Raw genomic sequence first — 26,775 nt, forward strand, 5'->3', positions numbered from 1 at the left:
TTGATTTGTATGTTCATGTGTAACTTTATCAAATCCAATTAGTAATAGTACAAAGTGTTGAGATTTATATAAACCATATTTTATCAGCTGTACGTGATTTTGCCGTCTCACCACACGAGGGCGGTACAGTCTCTCAGCTCTATGTTTCTAGTCACATGACCATGTTCATCCATTGCAGGCTGCTGTCGTAAAGCTCTCTCATCCCATCAACTCCTTTTCCCAGGCATTAGTCCAGCATTTATATAAAGCACAAGATGTCCAGGACTCCCGTCCCACCACATACGAGAGCAGAAGACATCCTGACAGAGATCCGCTCAAACCTGCTAGAGTGCAAAGTATGTTTTGAAAGCTTTTCCCTGCAGAAGCGAGACCAAGCGGCTCGAAATCTTCCCTGCGGCCACGTGCTCTGTCTCAAATGCATCTGTGCCTTGTCCCGCCCCGTCCAGCAGAAATTGGAGTGTCCTTTTTGTAGAAAACTCTGTGACATTGGCAGCACCTCTGAATGCCGTGCTCTGGCGGATCTCCAAGAGCTTCTACTGTGTGAATCCCATCCCAAACCGTCCGCTGGTTATCACGGATGGACTGAAAGCTTGGGTTGGGGGATGTTGCGTCTCCATTCGGCCTTTGGAGGATGGGGGACGATGGTCAACCCAACTGGAATGGCTTTGGACGAAACATCAGGACAGATTGCGGTGGTGCATGACGCTGAAAAACGAGTGATTGTTTTTGATGCGCAAGGAACTCTTCTGAACACCTTTGGAGGGACATCCGACGTCTGTTATCCGTTAGATGTTGCGTTGACCAAAACTGGACATGTTTTGGTCACCGATGCTGGTGAGCAGTCTCTCAAAGTCTTTACGTCCAAAGGCCGTCCTCTGGCGACCGTCCACGGTTTTCGACTTCCGTGGGGTGTTGATGTGGACAACCGTGGACGTGTTTTAGTGACCGACGCTCAGATGGGAACTCTAAACCAAGTCCTAATGGACTTCTCTTCTGGCGTAGTTTTAGCTAACAGAGTCGTTTTGAAAGAACTGACCCATCCGCGTTCGGTTGCTTCTTGCAGAGCTTCGGGAAACATTGCAATCGTGGAGCGACTTCAAGACAGCTTTATGTTGAGAATCTTCAATAGTGACTTCGTTCCTTTGACGCAAGTGGACAGCTTTAGTTTGAGCTTGAAGAGCACGTTGAGTTTGGTTATATCTGTGGTTGCTTTTGATAGAAATGGAGACGTGATTGTTGGGGACGTCCAGAATGGAATGGTTTGGAGTTTGGGAAAGGTCCAGAAGAGCCTTGAGATGACTCCACTAGTGAGCGGACTGATTCGTCCAGTGGCGTTAGCTGCGATGGCTTCGAATGAGCTTGTTGTCTTGGACGGTGGTGATCATGTGGTCAAGTTCTACGCCGCGGACGCTGAAGACTTGTATTGTGATAAAAAATGAGAATTGCTGTGTAGGTTACTTTTTAAGTCACATTTTAAATAATCCAATCAGACTACTTTTAGATTACTTTTGAGTGATATGCAAATGTGTTACTTATTACCTTATTAAAATCAGCATTTCTGTGTTGATTTATTTATAAATTGACGTCTGCTACTGACTCCAAATTACATGACAAAAATTGTGATAAGTAATGTAATCCATTACAGTATACATCTAGGGAGTTGTAATCAAATTATTTAAATGTGCATTGCTAGGTAGACTACTTGCAAATTGTAGTTAATTACTGATTACAAATGGACAAAAGGTAACCTAATCCATTACATTGAATGTCTAGGGTATTGTAATCAGATTGCTAGTCTTTTTGACTACTTTTAGATTACTTTTGAATCATGAATATGCAAAGGTGCTACTTAATTATTAATTTATTAAAATGGGCATTGCGGGATAGATTTACATATAAATGGTAATCCATTACTGATTCCAAATTACATGAAAAAAATTGTAGTTAGTAACATATTATATTATGTTACATGTATAGGGTTTTGTAATCAGATTACTTTTAGATTACTTTTTAACTGTAATATGCAAATGTTTTAATTTATTATAAACTTATTACAATGAGCATTGCTGGTAGATTACTCGCATGCCAAAATTACAAATTGACAAAGTAATTAATCCATTACATTACGTCTAGGATATTGTAATCAGATTACTTTTAGATTACTTTTAAATCATGAATATACAAATGTGTTACTTGTTACCTTAATATCTCAGGAGGACTTTCTTGCATTATGTTTAAATAATAAATACTGTAGTCTGATTATTTTAAAATATTTTACTATTTTAAGAGTGTTTTAGAAGGTACACTGTAAAAAAGATTTCACCAGTTTCAGCTTTAAAACTTAAGTTCAGCAGCTGCCTTAAAATTTTAAGTTAAATCAACTTAAAACTACACAATTTCAACTCACGACAATAAAGTTAGTTAACATGACTTGTACTTTTAAGTTGATTTAACTTAAAATGTTAAGGCAGCTGCTGAACTTAAAAACTTAAGTTGAAACAGGTGACAACTTTTTACAGTGTAATATAATCTAATCACAAGTACTTAATTTTTGAATCATTTGGAGTCCTTTTGGAAAATTAAGTGTATGCCAAAACTAGAGTTCACTTGCCAAGTCTATTTTTCTTTTCTAATTTTTATTTATGAATGCAATGATTTGTATGTCAGTCATTCATTGCTGAGGAAATTCAGGCACTGGTTCCCATTTTTTATGGATATATAAACTAACATTTTTTGTTAATTAATACATCATTTAAGTGCATGTAGCCTTTGATTTCTTCATGCATAACAAACAGTTATTTTTTTGTAATGGAATTCTGCAACTTAAAATAGGTGATAATGTTTGGGAACTACTTGGCAGTCACTGACACAAGTTATGACTTTATGAACTGCTGCATGGAAACATTTAACCAAAGCCATTATAAATAAATACACGCCCAGTGTAGCTGTTATACTGGGCGTATTGCATGCATTAATATGATAAATTCTTAATGTTTAATCCACAGAGATTAAAGCAACCCTAGGGGAATCCCATAATCTGCTCTGCTCCATTTCTCTTGATCGTACTAGACTGCTGTTGTCGTCACGGCATGTTATAAAGCACTTCTTCCTGTAACTCACATCTAAGTGAAAACGACCCGCACTTTCTCTAGAGAAGATTAGATTAATGTGCTTTATTGTCATTACAAAAGCTGTGCATTAGTGGCTCTAAGTGTTTGTGTTTTAGCTGCGTACAATGAGAATAGTGCAAAATGAGGTACAAAATAATATATGAAAATATTTCAAGGCACTTAAACTTCAAGGTTTTATTGAATTTGGCTAAAAATATACTCAAAAGTTTGGATTTAAGATTTTTAATGTTTTTAAAAGAAGTCTCTTCTGCTCACCAATCCTGCATTTATTTTTTCTAAAATACGGCAAAAACAGTACAATTTTGAAATAATTTTACTATTTCAAATAACTGCTTTCTATTTGAATATATTTTAAAACGTAATTTATTCATGTGATTTTAAAGCTGAATTTTTAGCATCATTACTCCAGTGTCACATGATCTTTCTACGATCATTCTAATGCTTTGATTTGTTGCTCCAAAAACTATTATTTTTATTATTATGTTGAAAACAGCTGAGTAGATTTTTTTCAGGTTGCTTCTTGAACAACAGTTTCTTGAAGGATCATGTGACACTGAAGACTGTAGTAATGATGTTGAAAATGCAGCTTTGATCACAGAAATAAATTCCATTTTTAAATATATTCAAATAGAAAGCAGTTGTTTTAAATAGTAAAAATATTTCAAAATATTACTGCTTTTGCTGTATTTTAGATCATATAAATGCGGGCTTGCTGAGCAAAAGAGACTTCTTAAAAAAACATAAATTATAATTAAAATATATAACAGAATAGTGAAATTGTATTCGCAAATTAATAAATTATGATTTTTTACAAAAAAAAAATGTTTTTGAGCATACATGTGTTTAAAATATGTGGCATATCTACTCTTTTTTTTATTTGCATTTAATATTTACGTATAGTTATACTTCAGCTATCTTCATTTTCTTGAGATTTTGCTTTTGTAATTAGTTTCTTTTAATAAATGTGACTATTCTTGTACTGTCAAAACCATATGGCTCAAAGACGAAAAAGGGTTTAAGCATAAAGAAAAAAATAAGTGTAATACTGCTTTAAATTGTTGTTTTCTGTGTCTTCTGTTTTGGTTTTTGCTGAGCAAAAAATAAATATCATACAGAAGAATTTACAGAAGACACCCACTAAAATGTCATTCAGTGTAACAATCTTGTCAGGCATATTAAAAAAAATCAATTTATGACATATTAAAAGACAAATGAGTTGTCTGTAATTCTACATTTTTAGTAATAACAACATTTTTAGTAATAACACTATAAGGTTTTGCCTATTTGTCAGTAAGATTTTTTTACTCATTTAAAACACAACAAATTTTATATGCTTCCTTATTCTTTTATATATTTTAATATGCACAAGTCAGAATAAGAATGTAATTTGAATTTTACATAAATATTGTTACACTGAATGACAATGTAACATTATTTCAAGCAAATTTTGACATTTTATTCTCCAAAAATGTATTTAAAAACTTAAAAGTAGACGCTTTACTTTCATTGAATGTGCTTTCTATGGACATAAAATCACTTTTGGAAATTTCTTTTGATGTGGACATCTAGTAGCCTACAAATTGATCAATCGTTACCTTTTTAAATTATATTTAAAACTTACTTTTATTAATGCGAGGCACTGGAGGTCAATAGGGTAAATAACTAATAGATATCACCTTACTTACTCAGTTGATTGATTACATTGATAATTGCAGACATTTTTTGTATTACAAGTTTTCTAAGATTTTAACTTCTAACTTTTTAATATGCAAATGATGCATTATTTAATGAAATATGCGCTAATTTGCATACATTTCTAGTACAAAAATCTAAACACTGGATGAAGTGTTACGTTTTTTGACACGTTATTCAAAAATTTTTACAGAGGGAATTTTTTATATCTCCTTTTGTCACAACATAATTAAAAAAAAAACTTAGAACAGAGAGGAAAAACTTTATTATTTTTTTTTTTTAATTTGGGGAATAAAATGTATAAAATCAAGCAAATCATATATGAACAATTTCCCTCTGTAAAAACCTTCAGGATATAAACAGGAATAAAAATGTAAAGTTTGGTGTGTGTAAGTGCTACTGAAGTGGAGGAGAAAAAAAAACTAGTTTTGAGCCTTTAAAACTGTATTGTAATTGAAATCTATTGACACAAATAGATAAAGTGCTATAAAGGAAACACTTAACAGTGTTTTTGGATGTTTCCACTAGTTTGAAAAAACACTTAGCCTATTGAAAAACCAAAAAGCCCCCCAAAAACTGTTTTTGCCTGCAGTGTCTCCCCTTAATTGATCCAGGCATATTAAGTAATATTTTAGAATAGCATAACAATTTTAATTGACATGTTTCTGCCTGTTTGAATGGAGAAATCAACAAATGCAAGTGCAGATGAAACATTAAGAATCATTTATTCCGCACAAAGCACTAAATAGTAGCAATGATCATAAGTGTATCAATGCAAACACAAGTTAAGGCTATTTTAAGGCACTTAAACTTCAAGATTTTAATGAATTTGGCTAAAAATATACACTCAAAAGTTTGGACATTTTTAGAAATTTATGTTTTTAAAAGAAGTCTCTTCTGCTCAGCAAGCCTGCATTTATTTGTTCTAAAATACAGTAAACTAGTTTCATTATTTAAAATAACTGCTTTCCATTTGAACATATTTTAAATGGTAATTAATTCGCGTGATTTAAAAGCTGCATTTTAGCATCATTACTCCAGTCTTATAATTTAGAATAATTCATTCTAATGCAGACACAAGTTAAGGCTATTTATCCTCCTCTTCTGACATAACCAATCATTTTATATCTCAGTGTATGAGCTACACAGGTGTTTGTGGATCATCTGTTCTCTTTTAAACTCATTTCGTTCATGCATATTCATGCACACTAGACATTTGTGTGTTTTTGGGGTCAGTCGGCGGAAGATGGCGGTCTGGATGCTGCTGGCTGGCTGAGAGGAGCTGCTCTCCCCGCGGCGGAGGATCCTTTATAACCACACACAGCGAAGCCGAATGCAACACAAGCTCACAGTCTCATCTGGATTAATATTCACTGGTTTTCCCGCTCGGGTATGGACTGTTGGAGTATTCTAGCAGGATACAAGCACCTCCGACGTTTCTGTGGGAGACTTTGCGGGGAGTTTCATGTTATTATTCGGCTAGCCGTGCGGAGCAGCTAGCGGCTTTCTCCTCCACTTTAAACCCTTAGAATTGCACAAAAATGTCGGATACGAAGGTAAAAGTGGCGGTTCGAGTCCGACCGATGAACAGAAGAGGTAAGACACAATTTAAAGTAAAAACAAGCCCTATTGTTTCAAAACTAAATCTGTTTTTATGCTTGCAATAAGTTGCTATAGCTCAGGTAAGGTTGTTGGATATTCACATTAAGTGTTTCAAAGCTTTCTAATCCGTTTTTGTCTGCAAAGTCGAACTTTTCGTTGAGTTTCAATAACTTTTAACTTGCAGAGATTGAGCTCAGCACAAAATGTGTGGTCGAGATGGAGGAAAACCAGACTATTCTACACCCACCGCCCTCCAATGCAAAAGGAGAAAGCAGGTACAGTCATATAATCACTGCTTTCAGTGTGATTTGATCAGAGTGACATGTTTGAGCCATGTTTCCCCTCATTATAGGTGAAAGCTGTCTGGTTCAAATTGCCTGCATGAGTTTTCCTGAGATTTTTATCAGCAGACTTTGCTGCCGAGAAGAGTTCGATGGCCCTCAGTGGTCAAATGCATGCTCGCAGAAACGCTACTTGGGTTTGTGTTCATGCAAGATAGCTGAAGTGAACGCTGGGGCCCGTTCTGGGCGTGCTCGGGATGGCCTGTGCTGGGGAAACTTCTGCGCTGCTGTGAAATTCCTGGACAGGCCTCATGTTTGCAGCAGTGCTGAAGTTCGAGATGCCGTACAGTAGATATCTTTGCATTGTGACAATGCATGCTTCTGCTGTTGTATAACAAGTAAAGCACGAACAATATGCGACCCTGGACCACAAAACCAGGCATAAGGGTCCACTTTTGACAACTATTAGAAAATCTGGAATCTGAGGGTGCAAAAAAGTCAAAAAACGCCTTTAAAGTTGGTCAAACGATATTCTTAGCAATGCATATACTAATCACAAATTAAGTTTTGATATATTTATGGTAGGACATTTACTAAATATCTCCATGGAACATGAGTTTTACTTAATACACCATTAATTTTTGGCATAAAAGAAAAAAAATCATTTTAACCCATATAATGTATTGTTGATAAGATAATGATAACGTATTAATGATATTATATTAGAAATATTCAGCAGTTTGTAGTGTACAGTGGCTGATACTAGAGAGTGCTGACTAATGCACCAGCTCAAATGTGGACATTTAATTATGCATATTTGAATTAATTGTGCATGCATATAGCCAGGAATACTTCCACTGCATGGGAGAAAGAAACAATAGTTTGTATACCAAAAATCTTGTCAGGCATATTTAGAACAACAATCATTAGATGACTCTATTTATGACCCTGGACCACAAAATCAGTCATAAGGGTCAACTTTTTGAAATTAAGATTTATGCATCATTTATACAGTTGAATAAACTAGCTTTACAGGACAATGTTTGGCCAAGATGCAACTATTTGAAAATCTGGAATTTGAGGGTGCAAAAAATCTAAATATTGAGAAAATCACCTTTAATTTTGTCCAGATTAAGTTCTTAGCAATGCATATTGCTTATCAAAAATTAAGTTTTGATATATTTATGGTAGGAAATGTACAAAATATCGTCATGGAACATTACTTAATATCCCAACAATTTTTGGCATAAAAGAAAAATAGATCATTTTAACCCAAAAAATGTGTTGTTGGCTACAAATATTCAGCGGTTTAGAGTGTACAGTGGCTGAGAGTGCAGAGACATGTATTTTCTGATCAATGCACCAGCTTAAACATGGACATTTAATTATGCATATTTGAATTAACTGTGCATGCATATAGCCTGGAGTACTTGGTCTAACACTTTTATTGCATGGAAGAAAGAAACAATAGTTTAAAGTCTCTATTTATTGACTTTATTTAACAGCATAATATGTGACCCTGGACCACAAAACCAGTCATAAGGGTCAATTTGTTAAAATTGAAATGCATTCATAATTTATACAGTGGAATAAACCGGCTTTCCAGAACAGTATTAGGCCTATTTGAAAATCTGGAATCTGAGGATGCAAAAAAATAAAAATAAAATAAAAAATCTAAATATTGAGAAAATCGCCTTTAAAGTTGTCCAAATGAAGTTATAATTATGCATGCATATAGCCAGGAATACTAGGACTAACAATTCCATTGCATGGAAGAATGAAACAAGAGTTTGTATACCAAAAATCTGGATAAACCAGCTTTCCATTGATGTATGGTTAGTTATGATAGGCCAGTATTTGGCCAAGAAACAACTATTTGAAATCTGAGGGTGCAAAAAAAATCTAAATATTGAGAAAAGCACCTTTAAAGTTTTTCAAATAAAGTTCTTAGCAATGCATATTACTAATCAAAAATTTAGTTTTGATATATTTATGGTTGGAAATGTACAAAATATCTTCATGGAACATGATTTTTACTTCATGTCCCAACAAATTTTGGCATAAAAGAAAAATGGATCATTTTAACCCATATAATGTATTGTTGGCTACAAATATAACTGTACTACTTAAGACTAAGGGTCACATATGAGTTTTTTAGTGGCTCATGCCAATGCAGATAACTAAAGAACAAAGCTGCTGGAATAATATGATATTATATTAGAAATATTCAACAGTTTGAGATATATATTTGCTGATCAATGAATCGGCTCATACATGGACATTTAATTGTGTATATTTGAATTAATTGTGCATGCATATAGCCAGGAATACTAGGACTAACACTTCCATTGCATGGAAGAAACCAGCTTTCCATTGATGCATGTAAGGATAGGACAATATTTGGCCAATATTTTGGCCTATTTAAAATTTGGAATCTGAGGGTGCAAAAAAAAATCAAAATATTGAGAAATTTACCAATGCATATTACTAATCAAAAATTACGTTTTTATATATTTAGGGTAGAAAATCACATCTTTGCTTAATATCCTAATGATTTTTGGCAAATAAGAAAAATCAATCATTTTGACCCACACAATGTATTTTTGGCTAACGCTACAAATATACCCATGCTACTGGTTTTTGTGACTGGTTTTGTGGTCCAGGGTCATATATATAGATATATAAGAAGTTATTATGCTGTTGGTAAAGTTTAGAGCAGATAGAAGCGAGAGCAGCGCTTCTGTTAATTAGCAAGTCAGTCATGATTATCAGCTGATGCAATTTTGGCCATTTCATTTTTTGTGTTCTGTCACTACTTCTAATGAAATCAGGGACAAATATGCTTCATATGATTTGTGATTGCAGAACAAGGCAGGTGGTGATGAAGGCTTGGCTTTATGTCTAACTAACATGAATCAAAACAGAATAAGGCTGTACATTATAAGTATAAAAGCAGTCATTCTGGTCTGGAGCATGTCCACTTTTCTCTTTCACATGTTTTTTATTAGACTTCATGCAACTTTGTTTTGAGTCTGGTTTAATGCTAAATGGCGTAGGTATGATCTTCAGGTTTGTGAACTGAAGTATGCATGAAATGTTTCACTGGTGTGTGGTAGCTTGTTGACTTTTAACACCTACAGACATACTAAAGCCATGTTGAATGTTGGTTATTCCTGTATCAGGTTCACATAGAATCTAAGTTTAATTGGATTGCTTATAATTGATTCATTTCTACAGATCTCCACTTTTAGAGTCGCTTTTAATTAAATATTTAAGCAACCGTTTGAGTGCATTACTCTCAGCATTGCAAATCACATTTTACTATGTTAGAATTCATTGTTTCCCTTAAAATCAGCATAGAAAAAAGTGCAGAGTACATCTTAGCCTGACTATTGCATCTAATAGACTAATTTTTGTCACACTTCAGATTTACGAACAGCTTGCACCATTTGTGCAAATGCATTTGTAGAAGTTTCATTTTCACACGCAGCATTTACGTGTGATTTACAAAGGTTTGCGGCAGTCAGTTTACCTGTATTTGCACCATTATTTGATGCTAAAAAAAGCATGTCTTAACCTATTTTGTGCATGTGTTTTTAGTAGATATTATCATCAACTCTGCGCTAAATTGCACTGCTCTTGGTGGATTGTGTTGGTCATTATGGAAATGATTTGACTACATCTGTACCTTTGGCGCTTTTATAGGATTGCAATCGGATGTTAATACAGTTGAGGTCAAAAGTTTACAACCTCCTTTTTAGAATCTGAAAAATGTTAATTATTTTACCAAAATAAGAGGGATTATACAAAATGCATGTTATTGTTATTTTGTTTAGTGTTAGTTGTTCATGAGTCCCTTGTTTGTCCTGAACAGTTAAACTCCTTGCTGTTCTTCAGAAAAATCCTTCAGCTCCCACAAGTTCTTTGGTTTTCCAGCATTTTTGTGAATTTGAACCCTTTCCAACAATGACTGTGTGATTGTGAGATTCATCTTTTCACACTGAGGACAACTGAGGGACTTTGCATTAAGAGCCAGGGGGTGAAAACTTTTGAACAGAATGGAAATGTGTGCATTTTTCTTTTTTTTGCACAAATATCATATTTTTTCATTTAGCACTGCCCTTCAGAAGCTACAAAAGATACAAACATATTTTCCAGAAGACAAAATAAGTTAAATTTACCCTAATCTTCAAATTCCAAAAGTTATCACCCCCAGCTCTTAATGCATGGTTTTTCCTTCTGGAGCGTCAGTGAGTGTTTGAACCTTCTGTAATAGTTGCATATGAGTCTCTCAGTTGTCCTCAGTGTGAAAAGATGGATCTCACAATCATACAGTCATTGTTGGAAAGGGTTCAAATTGACAAAAATGCTGGAAAACCAAAGAATTTGTGGGACCTGAAGGATTTTTCTGAAGAACAGCAGACAGTTTAATCTTCAGGACAAACAAGGGACTCATGAACAACTATCACTAAACAAAAAACACAGCTGTGGATCATTCAGGTAACAACACAGTGTTAAGAATCAAGGTGATGTAAACTTTTGAAACATTTTGATAAATTCAACTATTATTTTCTCTTGTGGACTATATGTAAACATTTTATGTGAAATGTCTTATTCAGGTCAGTACTAAATAAACAATACCATGCATTTTGTATAATCCAAAGGTCAAATATTTAACATTTTGCATTGCTCATATAGCGGTTTAGTATCATAGTTTGTATTTCCCACAGTAAGCGATTAGCTGTTGCATTGACTCAAGGGCTTTGGATCACAAGTTATTGGATCTCATGATCATCTGAACTGGGTTCAGTTCATGTTGCCTCAAGGTTAGACAGTCTGCAAGAATGATAGCAGATGGTTTAATGCAGTGCAGTCCAGCATGTGTCACGTTTGCATGGTCAGGCAGGTGAAAGAACAGGTAAGCATCATCTCGTCTTACACTCGGGATGTGAAATGGAAAACAATCAGGGCCTTGATGAAGCTGGAAATAGCAGCCAGAGGAAACGCTGGGGATCATTATGTTCAATTTCACGCCGTTTGAGGAAGCACGAGTTTGAAAAGATAGGGAAGTCTGTTAGTAATGTTATTTCTAAGACAGAAAATATTTATTTCAGACTTTAGTTAGCTTAAAATAAAACATTTTGTCATCATTTGCTCATGCAGCTCCAAACTTGCTGACTTGTATTCTTCCATGGATCATAAATAGGGGTGTTTCCATGCAATGGAAGTGTTAGTCCAAGGATTCCTGGCCTCAATCATGCAACGATTAACTCAAATGTAGGTAATTAAAAGTCCATGTTTGAGCTGCTCAAGTCCATTAGTCAGCACATTTGCGTTTGTAGTTAAGCATTGGTTGCACTGCTGCCTTTAACTCTTATTTAGCACATATTTAGTGCTATCTGATATTCATTTAACTGGAACGAGACAATTCAAAGCAGTTCCTGGAACCAACATTTTGAGTTTTGCAAAACATGAGTTGCTCTGATCTGTTCTTCTGATGGGTCAGGAACAGCAGAGAACAAACAATGATACATGTACATAATACTATTTAACTAACTATATAATCTTGCATAGTTGGGAAAACAAAATAACACATAAAATGGAGGAAAAAAAACTAGAAAACAGTTAATTGATAAAAGTATTATTTATTAAATCATTCGTAAATTTTTACAAAAATGATTTGGGATTTACTTTGAAACTATTTTCACTCAACTACTGAGAATTGCTAATAAAATTCACAAATAATTAAAGAAATGGCAAGTATTACGTTGAATTTAATGTGAAATTTTGAAGTAGAAAGACTGAAGTAGACTAGAAAGACTCTTTAATTACAGGTACAAAAAATAACTGAGCAAATTTGGAGATAAACGATAAAGATAGCGACAGAATGATAGATACAGAGATAGAGATAAGAGACAGAGCAATAGAATGATAGAGAATGAACGTACGTTAGAGAAAGCGACAGAATGAGAGTCTGCAACAGAATGATAGAACGAGAGAACGGCAGAGCCACAGAACAATAGAGACAGAATGAGAGACAGAGCGACAGAACAATAGAGAATGAAAGAACGATAGAGACAGAGCAATAGAATGAGAGTCTGAAATAGAACTATAGAAACAGAGTGACAGAATGATAGAGACAGACAGAACGGCAGAATGATAGAGCAACAGAACGAAAGAGACAGTGTCAGAACGATAGAGCAACAGAATGATAGAGCGACAGCATGATAGAGACAGAGTGACAGAACGAAAGAGACAGTGACAGTGATAGAACGACAGATCAATAGAGAGAATGATAAAAACAGTGACAGAATGATAGAGTGACAGAGCGTAAGAGACAGTGACAGAACGATAGAGCAACAGAATGATAGAGAGCGATAGAGTGAGAATGATAGAGTGAAAAAACGATAGAGTGACAGAACGATATAGAGAGAGTGATAGAATGATAGAGCAACAGAATGATAGAGTGAAAGAACGATAGAGAGAAAAACAGAACGATAGAGACAGCGACAGAGTGACAGAATGTTAGAGAGAGTGATAGAATGATAGAGCGACAGAATTATAGAGTGAAAGAACGATAGAGAGAAAAACAGAACGATAGAGACAGCGACAGAGTGACAGAACGATAGAGAGAGCGATAGAATGATAGAGTGAAAGAACAATAGAAAGAGTGATAGAATAATAGAGCAACAATGATAGAGTGAAAGAACGATAGAGAGAAAAACAGAACGATAGAAACAGCGACAGAGTGACAGAATGTTAGAGAGAGTGATAGAATGATAGAGCGACAGAATAATAGAGTGAAAGAACGATAGAGAGAAAAACAGAACGATAGAGACAGCGACAGAGTGACAGAACGATAGAGAGAGCGATAGAATAATAGAGTGAAAGAACAATAGAAAGAGTGATAGAATGATAGAGTGAAAGAACAATAGAAACAGCGACAGAGTGACAGAACGATAGAGAGAGCGATAGAATGATAGAGTGAAAGAACAATAGAAAGAGTGATAGAATGATAGAGTGAAAGAATGATAGAGAGAGCGATAGAATGATAGAGTGAAAGAACAATAGAAAGAGTGATAGAATGATAGAGTGACAGAACGATAGAGAGAGCGATAGAATGATAGAGTGAAAGAACAATAGAAAGAGTGATAGAATGATAGAGTGACAGAACGATAGAGAGAGCGATAGAATGATAGAGTGAAAGAACAATAGAAAGAGTGATAGAATGATAGAGTGACAGAACGAAAGAGACAGTGACAGTGATAGAACGACAGATCAATAGAGAGAATGATAAAAACAGTGACAGAATGATAGAGTGACAGAGCGTAAGAGACAGTGACAGAACGATAGAGCAACAGAATGATAGAGAGCGATAGAGTGAGAATGATAGAGAGAAAAAACGATAGAGTGACAGAACGATATAGAGAGAGTGATAGAATGATAGAGCAACAGAATGATAGAGTGAAAGAACGATAGAGAGAAAAACAGAACGATAGAGACAGCGACAGAGTGACAGAATGTTAGAGAGAGTGATAGAATGATAGAGCGACAGAATTATAGAGTGAAAGAACGATAGAGAGAAAAACAGAACGATAGAGACAGCGACAGAGTGACAGAACGATAGAGAGAGCGATAGAATGATAGAGTGAAAGAACAATAGAAAGAGTGATAGAATGATAGAGCAACAGAATGATAGAGTGAAAGAACGATAGAGAAAAAAACAGAACGATAGAAACAGTGACAGAGTGACAGAATGTTAGAGAGAGTGATAGAATGATAGAGCGACAGAATGATAGAGTGAAAGAACGATAGAGAGAAAAACAGAACGATAGAGACAGCGACAGAGTGACAGAACGATAGAGAGAGCGATAGAATAATAGAGTGAAAGAACAATAGAAAGAGTGATAGAATGATAGAGTGAAAGAACAATAGAAACAGCGACAGAGTGACAGAACGATAGAGAGAGCGATAGAATGATAGAGTGAAAGAACAATAGAAAGAGTGATAGAATGATAGAGTGAAAGAATGATAGAGAGAGCGATAGAATGATAGAGTGAAAGAACAATAGAAAGAGGGATAGAATGATAGAGTGACAGAACGATAGAGAGAGCGATAGAATAATAGAGTGAAAGAACAATAGAAAGAGTGATAGAATGATAGAGTGAAAGAACAATAGAAACAGCGACAGAGTGACAGAACGATAGAGAGAGCGATAGAATGATAGAGTGAAAGAACAATAGAAAGAGTGATAGAATGATAGAGTGACAGAACGATAGAGAGAGCGATAGAATAATAGAGTGAAAGAACAATAGAAAGAGTGATAGAATGATAGAGTGAAAGAACAATAGAAAGAGTGATAGAATGATAGAGTGACAGAACGATAGAGAGAGCGATAGAATAATAGAGTGAAAGAACAATAGAAAGAGTGATAGAATGATAGAGTGAAAGAACGATAGAGAGAGCGATAGAATGATAGAGTGAAAGAACAATAGAAAGAGTGATAGAATGATAGAGTGAAAGAACGATAGAGAGAGCGATAGAATGATAGAGTGAAAGAACAATAGAAAGAGTGATAGAATGATAGAGTGAAAGAACAATAGAAACAGCGACAGAGTGACAGAACGATAGAGAGAGCGATAGAATGATAGAGTGAAAGAACAATAGAAAGAGTGATAGAATGATAGAGTGACAGAACGATAGAGAGAGCGATAGAATAATAGAGTGAAAGAACAATAGAAAGAGTGATAGAATGATAGAGTGAAAGAACAATAGAAAGAGTGATAGAATGATAGAGTGACAGAACGATAGAGAGAGTGATAGAATAATAGAGTGAAAGAACAATAGAAAGAGTGATAGAATGATAGCGTGAAAGAACGATAGAGAGAGCGATAGAATGATAGAGTGAAAGAACAATAGAAAGAGTGATAGAATGATAGAGTGAAAGAACAATAGAAACAGCGACAGAGTGACAGAACGATAGAGAGAGCGATAGAATGATAGAGTGAAAGAACAATAGAAAGAGTGATAGAATGATAGAGTGACAGAACGATAGAGAGAGCGATAGAATAATAGAGTGAAAGAACAATAGAAAGAGTGATAGAATGATAGAGTGAAAGAACGATAGAGAGAGCGATAGAATGATAGTGAAAGAACAATAGAAAGAGTGATAGAATGATAGAGTGAAAGAACAATAGAAACAGCGACAGAGTGACAGAACGATAGAGAGAGCGATAGAATGATAGAGTGAAAGAACAATAGAAAGAGTGATAGAATGATAGAGTGAAAGAACGATAGAGAGAGCGATAGAATGATAGAGTGAAAGAACAATAGAAAGAGTGATAGAATGATAGAGTGACAGAACGATAGAGAGAGCGATAGAATGATAGAGTGAAAGAACAATAGAAAGAGTGATAGAATGATAGAGTGAAAGAACGATAGAGAGAGCGATAGAATGATAGAGTGAAAGAACAATAGAAAGAGTGATAGAATGATAGAGTGAAAGAACGATAGAGAGAGCGATAGAATGATAGAGTGAAAGAACAATAGAAACAGCGACAGAGTGACAGAATGTTAGAGAGAGTGATAGAATGATAGAGCGACAGAATGATAGAGTGAAAGAACGATAGAGAGAAAAACAGAACGATAGAGACAGCGACAGAGTGACAGAACGATAGAGAGAGCGATAGAATAATAGAGTGAAAGAACAATAGAAAGAGTGATAGAATGATAGAGTGAAAGAACAATAGAAACAGCGACAGAGTGACAGAACGATAGAGAGAGCGATAGAATGATAGAGTGAAAGAACAATAGAAAGAGTGATAGAATGATAGAGTGAAAGAATGATAGAGAGAGCGATAGAATGATAGAGTGAAAGAACAATAGAAAGAGGGATAGAATGATAGAGTGACAGAACGATAGAGAGAGCGATAGAATAATAGAGTGAAAGAACAATAGAAAGAGTGATAGAATGATAGAGTGAAAGAACAATAGAAACAGCGACAGAGTGACAGAACGATAGAGAGAGCGATAGAATGATAGAGTGAAAGAACAATAGAAAGAGTGATAGAATGATAGAGTGACAGAACGATAGAGAGAGCGATAGAATAATAGAGTGAAAGAACAATAGAAAGAGTGATAGAATGATAGAGTGAAAGAACAATAGAAAGAGTGATAGAATGATAGAGTGACAGAACGATAGAGAGAGCGATAGAATAATAGAGTGAAAGAACAATAGAAAGAGTGATAGAATGATAGAGTGAAAGAACGATAGAGAGAGCGATAGAATGATAGAGTGAAAGAACAATAGAAAGAGTGATAGAATGATAGAGTGAAAGAACGATAGAGAGAGCGATAGAATGATAGAGTGAAAGAACAATAGAAAGAGTGATAGAATGATAGAGTGAAAGAACAATAGAAACAGCGACAGAGTGACAGAACGATAGAGAGAGCGATAGAATGATAGAGTGAAAGAACAATAGAAAGAGTGATAGAATGATAGAGTGACAGAACGATAGAGAGAGCGATAGAATAATAGAGTGAAAGAACAATAGAAAGAGTGATAGAATGATAGAGTGAAAGAACAATAGAAAGAGTGATAGAATGATAGAGTGACAGAACGATAGAGAGAGTGATAGAATAATAGAGTGAAAGAACAATAGAAAGAGTGATAGAATGATAGCGTGAAAGAACGATAGAGAGAGCGATAGAATGATAGAGTGAAAGAACAATAGAAAGAGTGATAGAATGATAGAGTGAAAGAACAATAGAAACAGCGACAGAGTGACAGAACGATAGAGAGAGCGATAGAATGATAGAGTGAAAGAACAATAGAAAGAGTGATAGAATGATAGAGTGACAGAACGATAGAGAGAGCGATAGAATAATAGAGTGAAAGAACAATAGAAAGAGTGATAGAATGATAGAGTGAAAGAACGATAGAGAGAGCGATAGAATGATAGTGAAAGAACAATAGAAAGAGTGATAGAATGATAGAGTGAAAGAACAATAGAAACAGCGACAGAGTGACAGAACGATAGAGAGAGCGATAGAATGATAGAGTGAAAGAACAATAGAAAGAGTGATAGAATGATAGAGTGAAAGAACGATAGAGAGAGCGATAGAATGATAGAGTGAAAGAACAATAGAAAGAGTGATAGAATGATAGAGTGACAGAACGATAGAGAGAGCGATAGAATGATAGAGTGAAAGAACAATAGAAAGAGTGATAGAATGATAGAGTGAAAGAACGATAGAGAGAGCGATAGAATGATAGAGTGAAAGAACAATAGAAAGAGTGATAGAATGATAGAGTGAAAGAACGATAGAGAGAGCGATAGAATGATAGAGTGAAAGAACAATAGAAACAGCGACAGAGTGACAGAACGATAGAGAGAGCGATAGAATGATAGAGTGAAAGAACAATAGAAAGAGTGATAGAATGATAGAGTGACAGAACGATAGAGAGAGCGATAGAATAATAGAGTGAAAGAACAATAGAAAGAGTGATAGAATGATAGAGTGAAAGAACGATAGAGAGAGCGATAGAATGATAGAGTGAAAGAACAATAGAAAGAGTGATAGAATGATAGAGTGAAAGAACGATAGAGAGAACCACAGATCGACAGCAACAGAGTGACAGAAAGATAGAGTGACAGAACGATAGAGAGAGCGATAGAATGATAGAGTGAAAGAACAATAGAAAGAGTGATAGAATGATAGAGTGACAGAACGATAGAGAGAGCGATAGAATAATAGAGTGAAAGAACAATAGAAAGAGTGATAGAATGATAGAGTGAAAGAACGATAGAGAGAGCAATAGAATGATAGAGTGACAGAACGATAGAGAGAGCGATAGAATAATAGAGTGAAAGAACAATAGAAAGAGTGATAGAATGATAGAGTGACAGAACGATAGAGAGAGCGATAGAATAATAGAGTGAAAGAACAATAGAAAGAGTGATAGAATGATAGAGTGAAAGAACGATAGAGAGAGCAATAGAATGATAGAGTGACAGAACGATAGAGAGAGCGATAGAATAATAGAGTGAAAGAACAATAGAAAGAGTGATAGAATGATAGAGTGACAGAACGATAGAGAGAGCGATAGAATAATAGAGTGAAAGAACAATAGAAAGAGTGATAGAATGATAGAGTGAAAGAACGATAGAGAGAGCAATAGAATGATAGAGTGACAGAACGATAGAGAGAGCGATAGAATAATAGAGTGAAAGAACAATAGAAAGAGTGATAGAATGATAGAGTGACAGAACGATAGAGAGAGCGATAGAATAATAGAGTGAAAGAACAATAGAAAGAGTGATAGAATGATAGAGTGAAAGAACGATAGAGAGAGCAATAGAATGATAGAGTGACAGAACGATAGAGAGAGCGATAGAATAATAGAGTGAAAGAACAATAGAAAGAGTGATAGAATGATAGAGTGACAGAACGATAGAGAGAGCGATAGAATAATAGAGTGAAAGAACAATAGAAAGAGTGATAGAATGATAGAGTGACAGAACGATAGAGAGAGCGATAGAATGATAGAGTGAAAGAACAATAGAAAGAGTGATAGAATGATAGAGTGACAGAACGATAGAGAGAGCGATAGAATAATAGAGTGAAAGAACAATAGAAAGAGTGATAGAATGATAGAGTGACAGAACGATAGAGAGAGCGATAGAATGATAGAGTGAAAGAACAATAGAAAGAGTGATAGAATGATAGAGTGACAGAACGATAGAGAGAGCGATAGAATAATAGAGTGAAAGAACAATAGAAAGAGTGATAGAATGATAGAGTGAAAGAACGATAGAGAGAGCGATAGAATGATAGAGTGAAAGAACAATAGAAAGAGTGATAGAATGATAGAGTGACAGAACGATAGAGAGAGCGATAGAATAATAGAGTGAAAGAACAATAGAAAGAGTGATAGAATGATAGAGTGAAAGAACGATAGAGAGAACCACAGATCGACAGCAACAGAGTGACAGAAAGATAGAGTGACAGAACGATAGAGAGAGCGATAGAATGAAAGAGAGAACCACAGATCGACAGCAACAGAGTGACAGAAAGATAGAGTGACAGAACGATAGAGAGAGCGATAGAATGAAAGAGAGAACCACAGATCGACAGCAACAGAGTGACAGAAAGATAGAGTGACAGAACGATAGAAAGAGTGATAGAACGATAGAGAGAACCACAGATCGACAGCAACAGAGTGACAGAAAGATAGAGTGACACAACGATAGAGAGAACGATAGAATGATGGAGAGAATGACAGCGACAGAATATTTTTTTCACTCACAAATTACTAGTAAATTTCATAAGTAATGACAAACGGTGAATGAGACATTCAATTAAATATTCAGTTTTGAAGTGGAGAGACTAAAATAGTGTTGTAAAATGCAGTGTAATAATCGATTTACGACTTTCAAAATATTTTATATTTTCATAAATGCAGCTATTCACATAAGAAGGATTTACACTAACTTGTTTCCTAAACAAGATGCATTATTACTGACTCTTACTGAAGGTTGTTAATATTCGGAGTTGATCTCTGTAGTTTGCTTACTGTAAATCGCTTGAGTTTATTATTATATTTAAGTGCGGTAATAAAGCTTGTCTGTGATCCAGCAGGAACGTTATTCCTCCCAGACTGGGATTACGTCAGTGTAGAAAACCCCAGACTTTCCCCTGCGGCCGTACAGCACCTGTTCAGGGTGATGCATGTCAGATTTCATGATTTATATGTCAGCGGCACCCAAAAAACCTACAGGGCAGAGTCACGGGAAGCCGATTAGACCTTTGAGTAGTTAAGTGTTGTTAAGTATTGTTGTGTGGGCTGACTTTGCAGTAATGCCTTCTAGTTTAGCTTTACAAGTTTATGTTTTTGAATAAAAAAGCTTGTCTTTTCAGTGGTTGCATTGAAAAGCTTATAATGCAGGGTTTTTGTTAGGTAAAATGTCACGTTTTTAAACTTTTTTTGTGCAAAACAAGGTCGATTTGCAGTGAACTTCTTTTAGTTCACACAAATCCCACCAGGATTAATCTTAGTCTTGTGTCTTTTTAAGCTCGCACGGAAAGTTTGCGTTGAGCTCATTTGATAATTGCATGAGACGTGACTTTAGGCATTTTTGGAGTCGAGTTTCCATTCTGTGAGCCTCTTGAAGTTTGAAATATGAATCTGTGAAAGCATTCGAAGAAGGAGAGATGGTGACAGAGAAAAGAAGCAGCACCGGAGGGTGTCGTGTTGAAATACCTGGGAATACCGCAGTGCTCTTTCAGTGGACATTTTATTAAGAAGAACTACTTTAAGAGCTAGTAGTGAGATTTCATTGCTGTGTATTGTTGGTGATACACAAACACGGAGAATGCATTTCTGTTTGGTGGCTCAAGTGGTGCAAAAGTCACACCCTTCATCTTGAAACTTTTAGATGGTTCCCAACTGGTTGGCTGTGACCTAAAGCAATAGTTCACACAAAAATTACAATTAGCTGTAAATGGATGAGATGTGGATGAGTTTGTTTCTTCATAAAAATTGGAGAAATATAGCATTCCATCACTTGCCCACCAATAGATGTGAATGGGTGCCGTCAGAATGAGATGCCAAACAGTTGATAAAAACATCACAATAATCCACAAGTAATCCACACCACTCCAGTCCATCAGTTAACATCTTGAGAAGACAAAAGCTGAAACAAATGATGACTACTGAAATGACAACAAAAATGAAAACTGAAATTTAAAAAAAGTTGAAGTTGAAGCATTAAAATTACTAAAGCACATAACATTACTAAAATCAAAATAAAAGCGGAAAGTATAAAATACATACATTTAGGTCGAAGCACTGAAATCAACTGAAACTAAAACTTAAAAAAAAATAATAAATGAATGTGTTTTGAGAGAAAAGCCTGAAAAAAGCACGTAATATTACTAAAAATGAAACAAATTAAAATGAAAACTAAAACTATAAAAAAAAAAAAGATTAACTGACTTTGCACTAAAACTTAATTAAAAATTAAAGTTAAATAGTACTATTTAAAAAAAACTAATGACAATCTCACATAACAATGTTACTAAAAATTTAACTAAAATTAAAAAATGAAAAGTGGAAATATTAAAATAATTTAGGTTGAAATACTAAAATTGGCTGACATTAGAACTGAAATAAAAAAAAATACAATTAAATAGTAATTTTTTTAAATAATACAAATGTCAAAAGCACTAGTAATAATGCCAAATAACAATGTTTTTATCAACTCTTTAGGCTCTCATTCTGATGGCACCCATTCACATCCATTGGTGAGCATGTGATGGAATGACACATTTATCCAAATCTGATGAAGAAACAAACTCATCAAATTAAATAGTGATATTTTGAAAAAAATCTAAACATTACAAAAGCACGTAACATTATTGTAAAAAAAAAAAAAAAGAACAATTAAAATGAAAACTTACAAAAAATACAATTAAATAGTAACATTTTTACAAAAAAATTATACAAATGACAAAGGCACTAGTAATAATGACAAATGACAATGTTTTTATCAGCTGTTTGGACTCTTATTCTGACGGCACCCATTCACATCCATTGGTGAGCAAAAGATGGAATGACACATTTATACAAATCTGATGAAGAAAGAAACAAACTCATCCTAATCTTGGATGAATACAAATCTATTCAAAATAAATAGTAATATTTTGAAAAAATTCAAAACATGACAAAAGCTTGTAACATTATTGTAAAAAAATGAACAATTAAAATGAAAACTTACAAAAATACAATTAAATAGTAATATTTTTACAAACAATAATGCAAATGTCAAAAGCACTAGTAATAATAACAAATGGCAATGTTTTTATCAGATGTTTAGACTCTTATTCTGACGGCACCCATTCACATCCATTGGTGAGCAAAAGATGGAATGACACATTTATCCAAATCTGATGAAGAAACAAACTTATCCTAATCTTGGATGGCCTGAGGATGAACAAATTTAGAGCAAATTTAAATTTTTGTCTGAACTATTTCTTTAAGAATGGGTTGCAGATGAGTTACTGAATTAAATTTCTTTCGTAACTGATGAAATTGACAACATTATCAGTGTTATTTCCGTGTTTATTACAGTGGAGCTGCTTTGAAACACTCTGTTTTGTATAAAGCACTCTAGAAATAAATATGTCTTGACTTGTGTTGAATATAAACATGGTCTGCTGTTTTGTGCAATGAATTATTGGTTTCTAAGAGCATGAAACCATTGAAATATCATTGGATTTTAGGTTTGGCTACCATCGGCTGCTGATGATCGCAGGATAGAGGAAGCTGTTACGTTTTCCCGCTCATTTTCCCACCTCTACTTCCTGTATGCCACCTCTTAGTTTAATGGGAGGATGATGAGTGAGAGTGTGCTTTGATCTGATAATTCCTGTTTAAACTCGTAACCTTGTAATTTTCGTCTTATCTCTGGCATTTAATCACACATCAAGTCATTTCCGTTGCCTGAAGGAGTGATGGTGTCTGAGCGCTGGAGAGGGCATGTTTGTGCGTGTATCAATGATGTGTATAAACACATTAGATCTATTGTCATAGATGATATTGTAAAAACTGCTTTGTGGATTAACATTTTAAAATAGTATAAAATGTATTTTACTTTTTTTGTAAGTTTTCATTTTAATTGTTCATTTTTTTTTACAATAATGTTACAAGCTTTTGTCATGTTTAGAATTTTTCAAAATATTACAATTTAATTTGAATTTATTTGTATTCTTCCAAGATTAGGATGAGTTTGTTTCTTCATCAGATTTGGAGAAATGTGTCATTCCATCACTTGCTCACTATTGGATGTGAATGGGTGCCATCAGAATGAAAGTCTAAACAGCTGATAAAAACATTGTCATTTGTTATTATTACTAGTGCTTTTGTCATTTGTATTATGTTTTGTAAAAATATTCATTTTTAATTGTATTTTTTTTGTAAGTTTTCATTTTAAATGTTCATTTTTTTTTATATTACGAGCTTTTGTCATGTTTTGAATTTTTTCAAAATATTACTATTTAATTTTAATTTATTTGTATTGATCCAAGATTAGGATGAGTTTGTTTCTTCATCAGATTTGGAGAAATGTGTCATTCCATCTCTTGCTCCCCAATGGATGTGAATGGGTGCCGTCAGAATGAAAGTCTAAACAGCTGATAAAAACATTGTCATTTGTTATTATTACTAGTGCTTGTCATTTGTATTATTTTTTGTAAAAAATAACATTTTTAATTGTATTTTTTGTAAGTTTTCATTTTAAATGTTCATTTTTTTTATATTACGAGCTTTTGTAATGTTTTGAATTTTTTCAAAATATTACTATTTAATTTTGATTTATTTGTATTGATCCAAGATTAGGATGAGTTTGTTTCTTCATCAGATTTTGAGAAATGTGTCATTCCATCACTTGCTCACTATTGGATGTGAATGGGTGCCGTCAGAATGAAAGTCTAAACAGCTGATAAAAACATTGTCGTTTGTCATATTACTATTAATAATACTATTTAATTTTTGTAAGTTACTTGTATTTTTGTAAGTTTTTTTTAATTGTTATTTTTTTACAATAATAATTTAACTAAAATAAAAAATGAAAATATGTAAATAAAAGCAAATTCATAATATTAACAATAAATAAATAATGAAAATAAATATTTTCATTAATAAACACAAAACAAACAAAAAGTGGAGTTTTTAATTTGCACACAATATGTCTGTGCAAATGTTTACACTAAAAAAGTTAAATAGTACTATTTGAAATTTAAGTTTAAATACTAAAATACAAAAATGAAATTTAAAAATACATTTAAGTTGAAGCACTGAAATCAACTAAAACTTGAAAAATGTCAAATGAAATAGTAGAATTTTGAAAAAAAAAACTTTTAGTTGTACTATTTAAATTTTAAGTTAAAATACTAAAATTAAAAACAAAATTTAAAAGAATTAAATAGGAGTATTTAAAAAAAGACAAACACATAACAATAATGCTAAAAATTAAACTAAAATAAAAAATGAAGCTATGTAAATAAAAGCAAATTCATAATATTAACAATAATAGTACATACAGTAAATAATACTTAAATAACACAGTGTTGGCTTTTATTATATTGATGTTTTGGCAGTTTTATTAAAAACAATAAGCTGCTGGTTTCCCTTTAATTCGTAGGAGTGATTGATGATTGAAATGTGACAGAAGAAGCATTGAGCGTCTGTTTATCATTCAGACTCTTTCAAACAGAGTGTCCTCAATGACAATGCAGGCTTCTCTGGTCAACCCCTGGAATGCATCTTTTGTCTCTACATGCTTTCAGTGTATTGTGTGTGAATAATCAGCCACGTACACTGCAGAAATTCAGTCATACAAACACTATAGGAATGATTTCACTCTTTGAATGCATTTGTCAATTTAAGGTTTTCGAACCCTGTGTGAACCAGGGTTATTATTGGCAAATAAAAGCATAAAAAAACTATTTTATTTTATTTGCAAAATTGGAAAAAAATTTACTTGTTATCTCAAATTAAATTAAATTAAATGTATTTTATTTCAGCTAGTTACCAAGGCACTAAAATACTAAAGTAAATACTATGCATGAATACAAAATGAAATAAATACTAAAATAACTAATAAAACTAAAATGAAATCAAAATGTATTAACAAAAAAAAAATCAACTTTTTGTTACATTTAAAAATAAATGTTAAATTAAATGAAACAAAATTTGTCATTTTTGTTTAGCCTCATATAAAGTATTAAATTAAAATGCATTAAAATATGTTTTAAAACTCCAATAATGACAAAACACAACCAAATATTTGTGTAATATTTTAATAAATATTTTAATAAACAAACAAACAAAAAGTGACATTTTTAACTTGCACATAATATTTTATTTATTTATTTTTTCAAAGAAAACATCATTAGTTTTTAATTAAGAAATCATCCATTTCTAGAAAAAAACATTAATGATGTACAATGTTTGTGCAAAATATTTATTTTTATTAAGAAAACATTAATTTCTAGAATAACATTGAAATTTTTTTTGTCACAATTATTTTAATTAGTAAATAAATAAACATACAAACAAACAAACAGAAAGTGCTTTTTTTAATTGGCACACAATATTTCTGTGCAAATTTTTTTTTTAAATAAATCATTAATGTCTAGAAAAAACATTAATTTCTAGAAAAATGGTATTTACAATTGTTGTGCCAAATAATTTAATTCATAACTAAATAAACACACAAACACACATATGCAATTTTTTTTAAAGAAAACATAATTGATGACAACATTTTGTGCCTTTTTTTTTAAAGAAAAAAAAATTCTAGAAAAAAAAAACATTAATGACAAAATGTTTGTGCCAAATATTTCTTTTTATTAAAAAAAACACTAATTTCTAGAGAGAAAAAAAACATTGAAATAAATTTTGACCAAATAAATTTTAAATTAATAAACAAATAAACAAACAAACAAATTGGGGCTTTTCATTTGCAAAAAATTAATTTGATATTATAATCAACATTATTATGTCAGCATAACTTATCAAAATAATGTTTGCAACTTAAAACAACCTTTTTGGTTCTTCAAAGAACATTTTAATGATCTAAAGAACCTTTTGTCCACTGTAAAGATTCAGTGGATGTTAAAGACACATAAGGACCCTTTATTTTCAATAGTGTAGAGCATCATTTCAGTCCGCATGTTGTCTTAGAGGGTAGTTGTCTCCATAGGCAGAGAAGCAGCTTCTAGGTTTGGTAATGTGAAGAGTTTGGATGTTAATCATGTGTTTCGGCGAGTGATGCTGATGATTTTACTGTTGATGTGTTGATGTTGCTCAGTGACGGCGGCTGCCAGAGACCAGCAGCGCTCTTAAACGATCATCTTCAATAGCAGAAACGCCCTCGTTATGTTTCATGATTTCAGGGGGTTATTAAAACATCTGCTGAGGCAGTTCTTCCATCCCGTCTGACTCACGAGAGCTGAATCAATCAGTGGGATGGAACTGGAGGAGCTGACTGTGATTCCATTGCATT

General features: G+C 33.6%; 2 protein-coding genes across 2 annotated transcripts in view; one reads left to right on the forward strand and one right to left on the reverse strand.

Annotated features, from left to right (window-relative positions):
• Window positions 1–216: 216 nt before the first annotated feature.
• On the forward strand, window positions 217–3,250 carry LOC141342094 (E3 ubiquitin-protein ligase NHLRC1-like). Its single transcript, XM_073846480.1, has one exon. It carries the CDS (start codon window positions 255–257, stop codon window positions 1,437–1,439), a length of 1,185 nt encoding a protein of 394 aa, XP_073702581.1. The 5' UTR covers window positions 217–254; the 3' UTR covers window positions 1,440–3,250.
• An 8,224-nt stretch (window positions 3,251–11,474) lies between these two features.
• Window positions 11,475–26,775, reverse strand: part of LOC141342468 (pleckstrin homology domain-containing family G member 4B-like) — a 96,278-nt gene continuing 80,977 nt past the window's right edge. The window contains exon 23 of the mRNA XM_073846916.1: window positions 11,475–11,687. Within this exon, the coding sequence (XP_073703017.1) occupies window positions 11,475–11,687 (213 nt within the window). The remainder of the gene's footprint in view (window positions 11,688–26,775) is intronic.

The sequence above is a fragment of the Garra rufa genome, chromosome 9 (assembly GCF_049309525.1).
Source record: "Garra rufa chromosome 9, GarRuf1.0, whole genome shotgun sequence".
NCBI lineage: Eukaryota > Metazoa > Chordata > Actinopteri > Cypriniformes > Cyprinidae > Garra > Garra rufa.

Excerpts from the sequence above, each read along its gene's own strand:
- LOC141342094 (XM_073846480.1), top strand. The coding sequence starts at position 255 with ATGTCCAGGACTCCCGTCCCACCACATACGAGAGCAGAAGACATCCTG.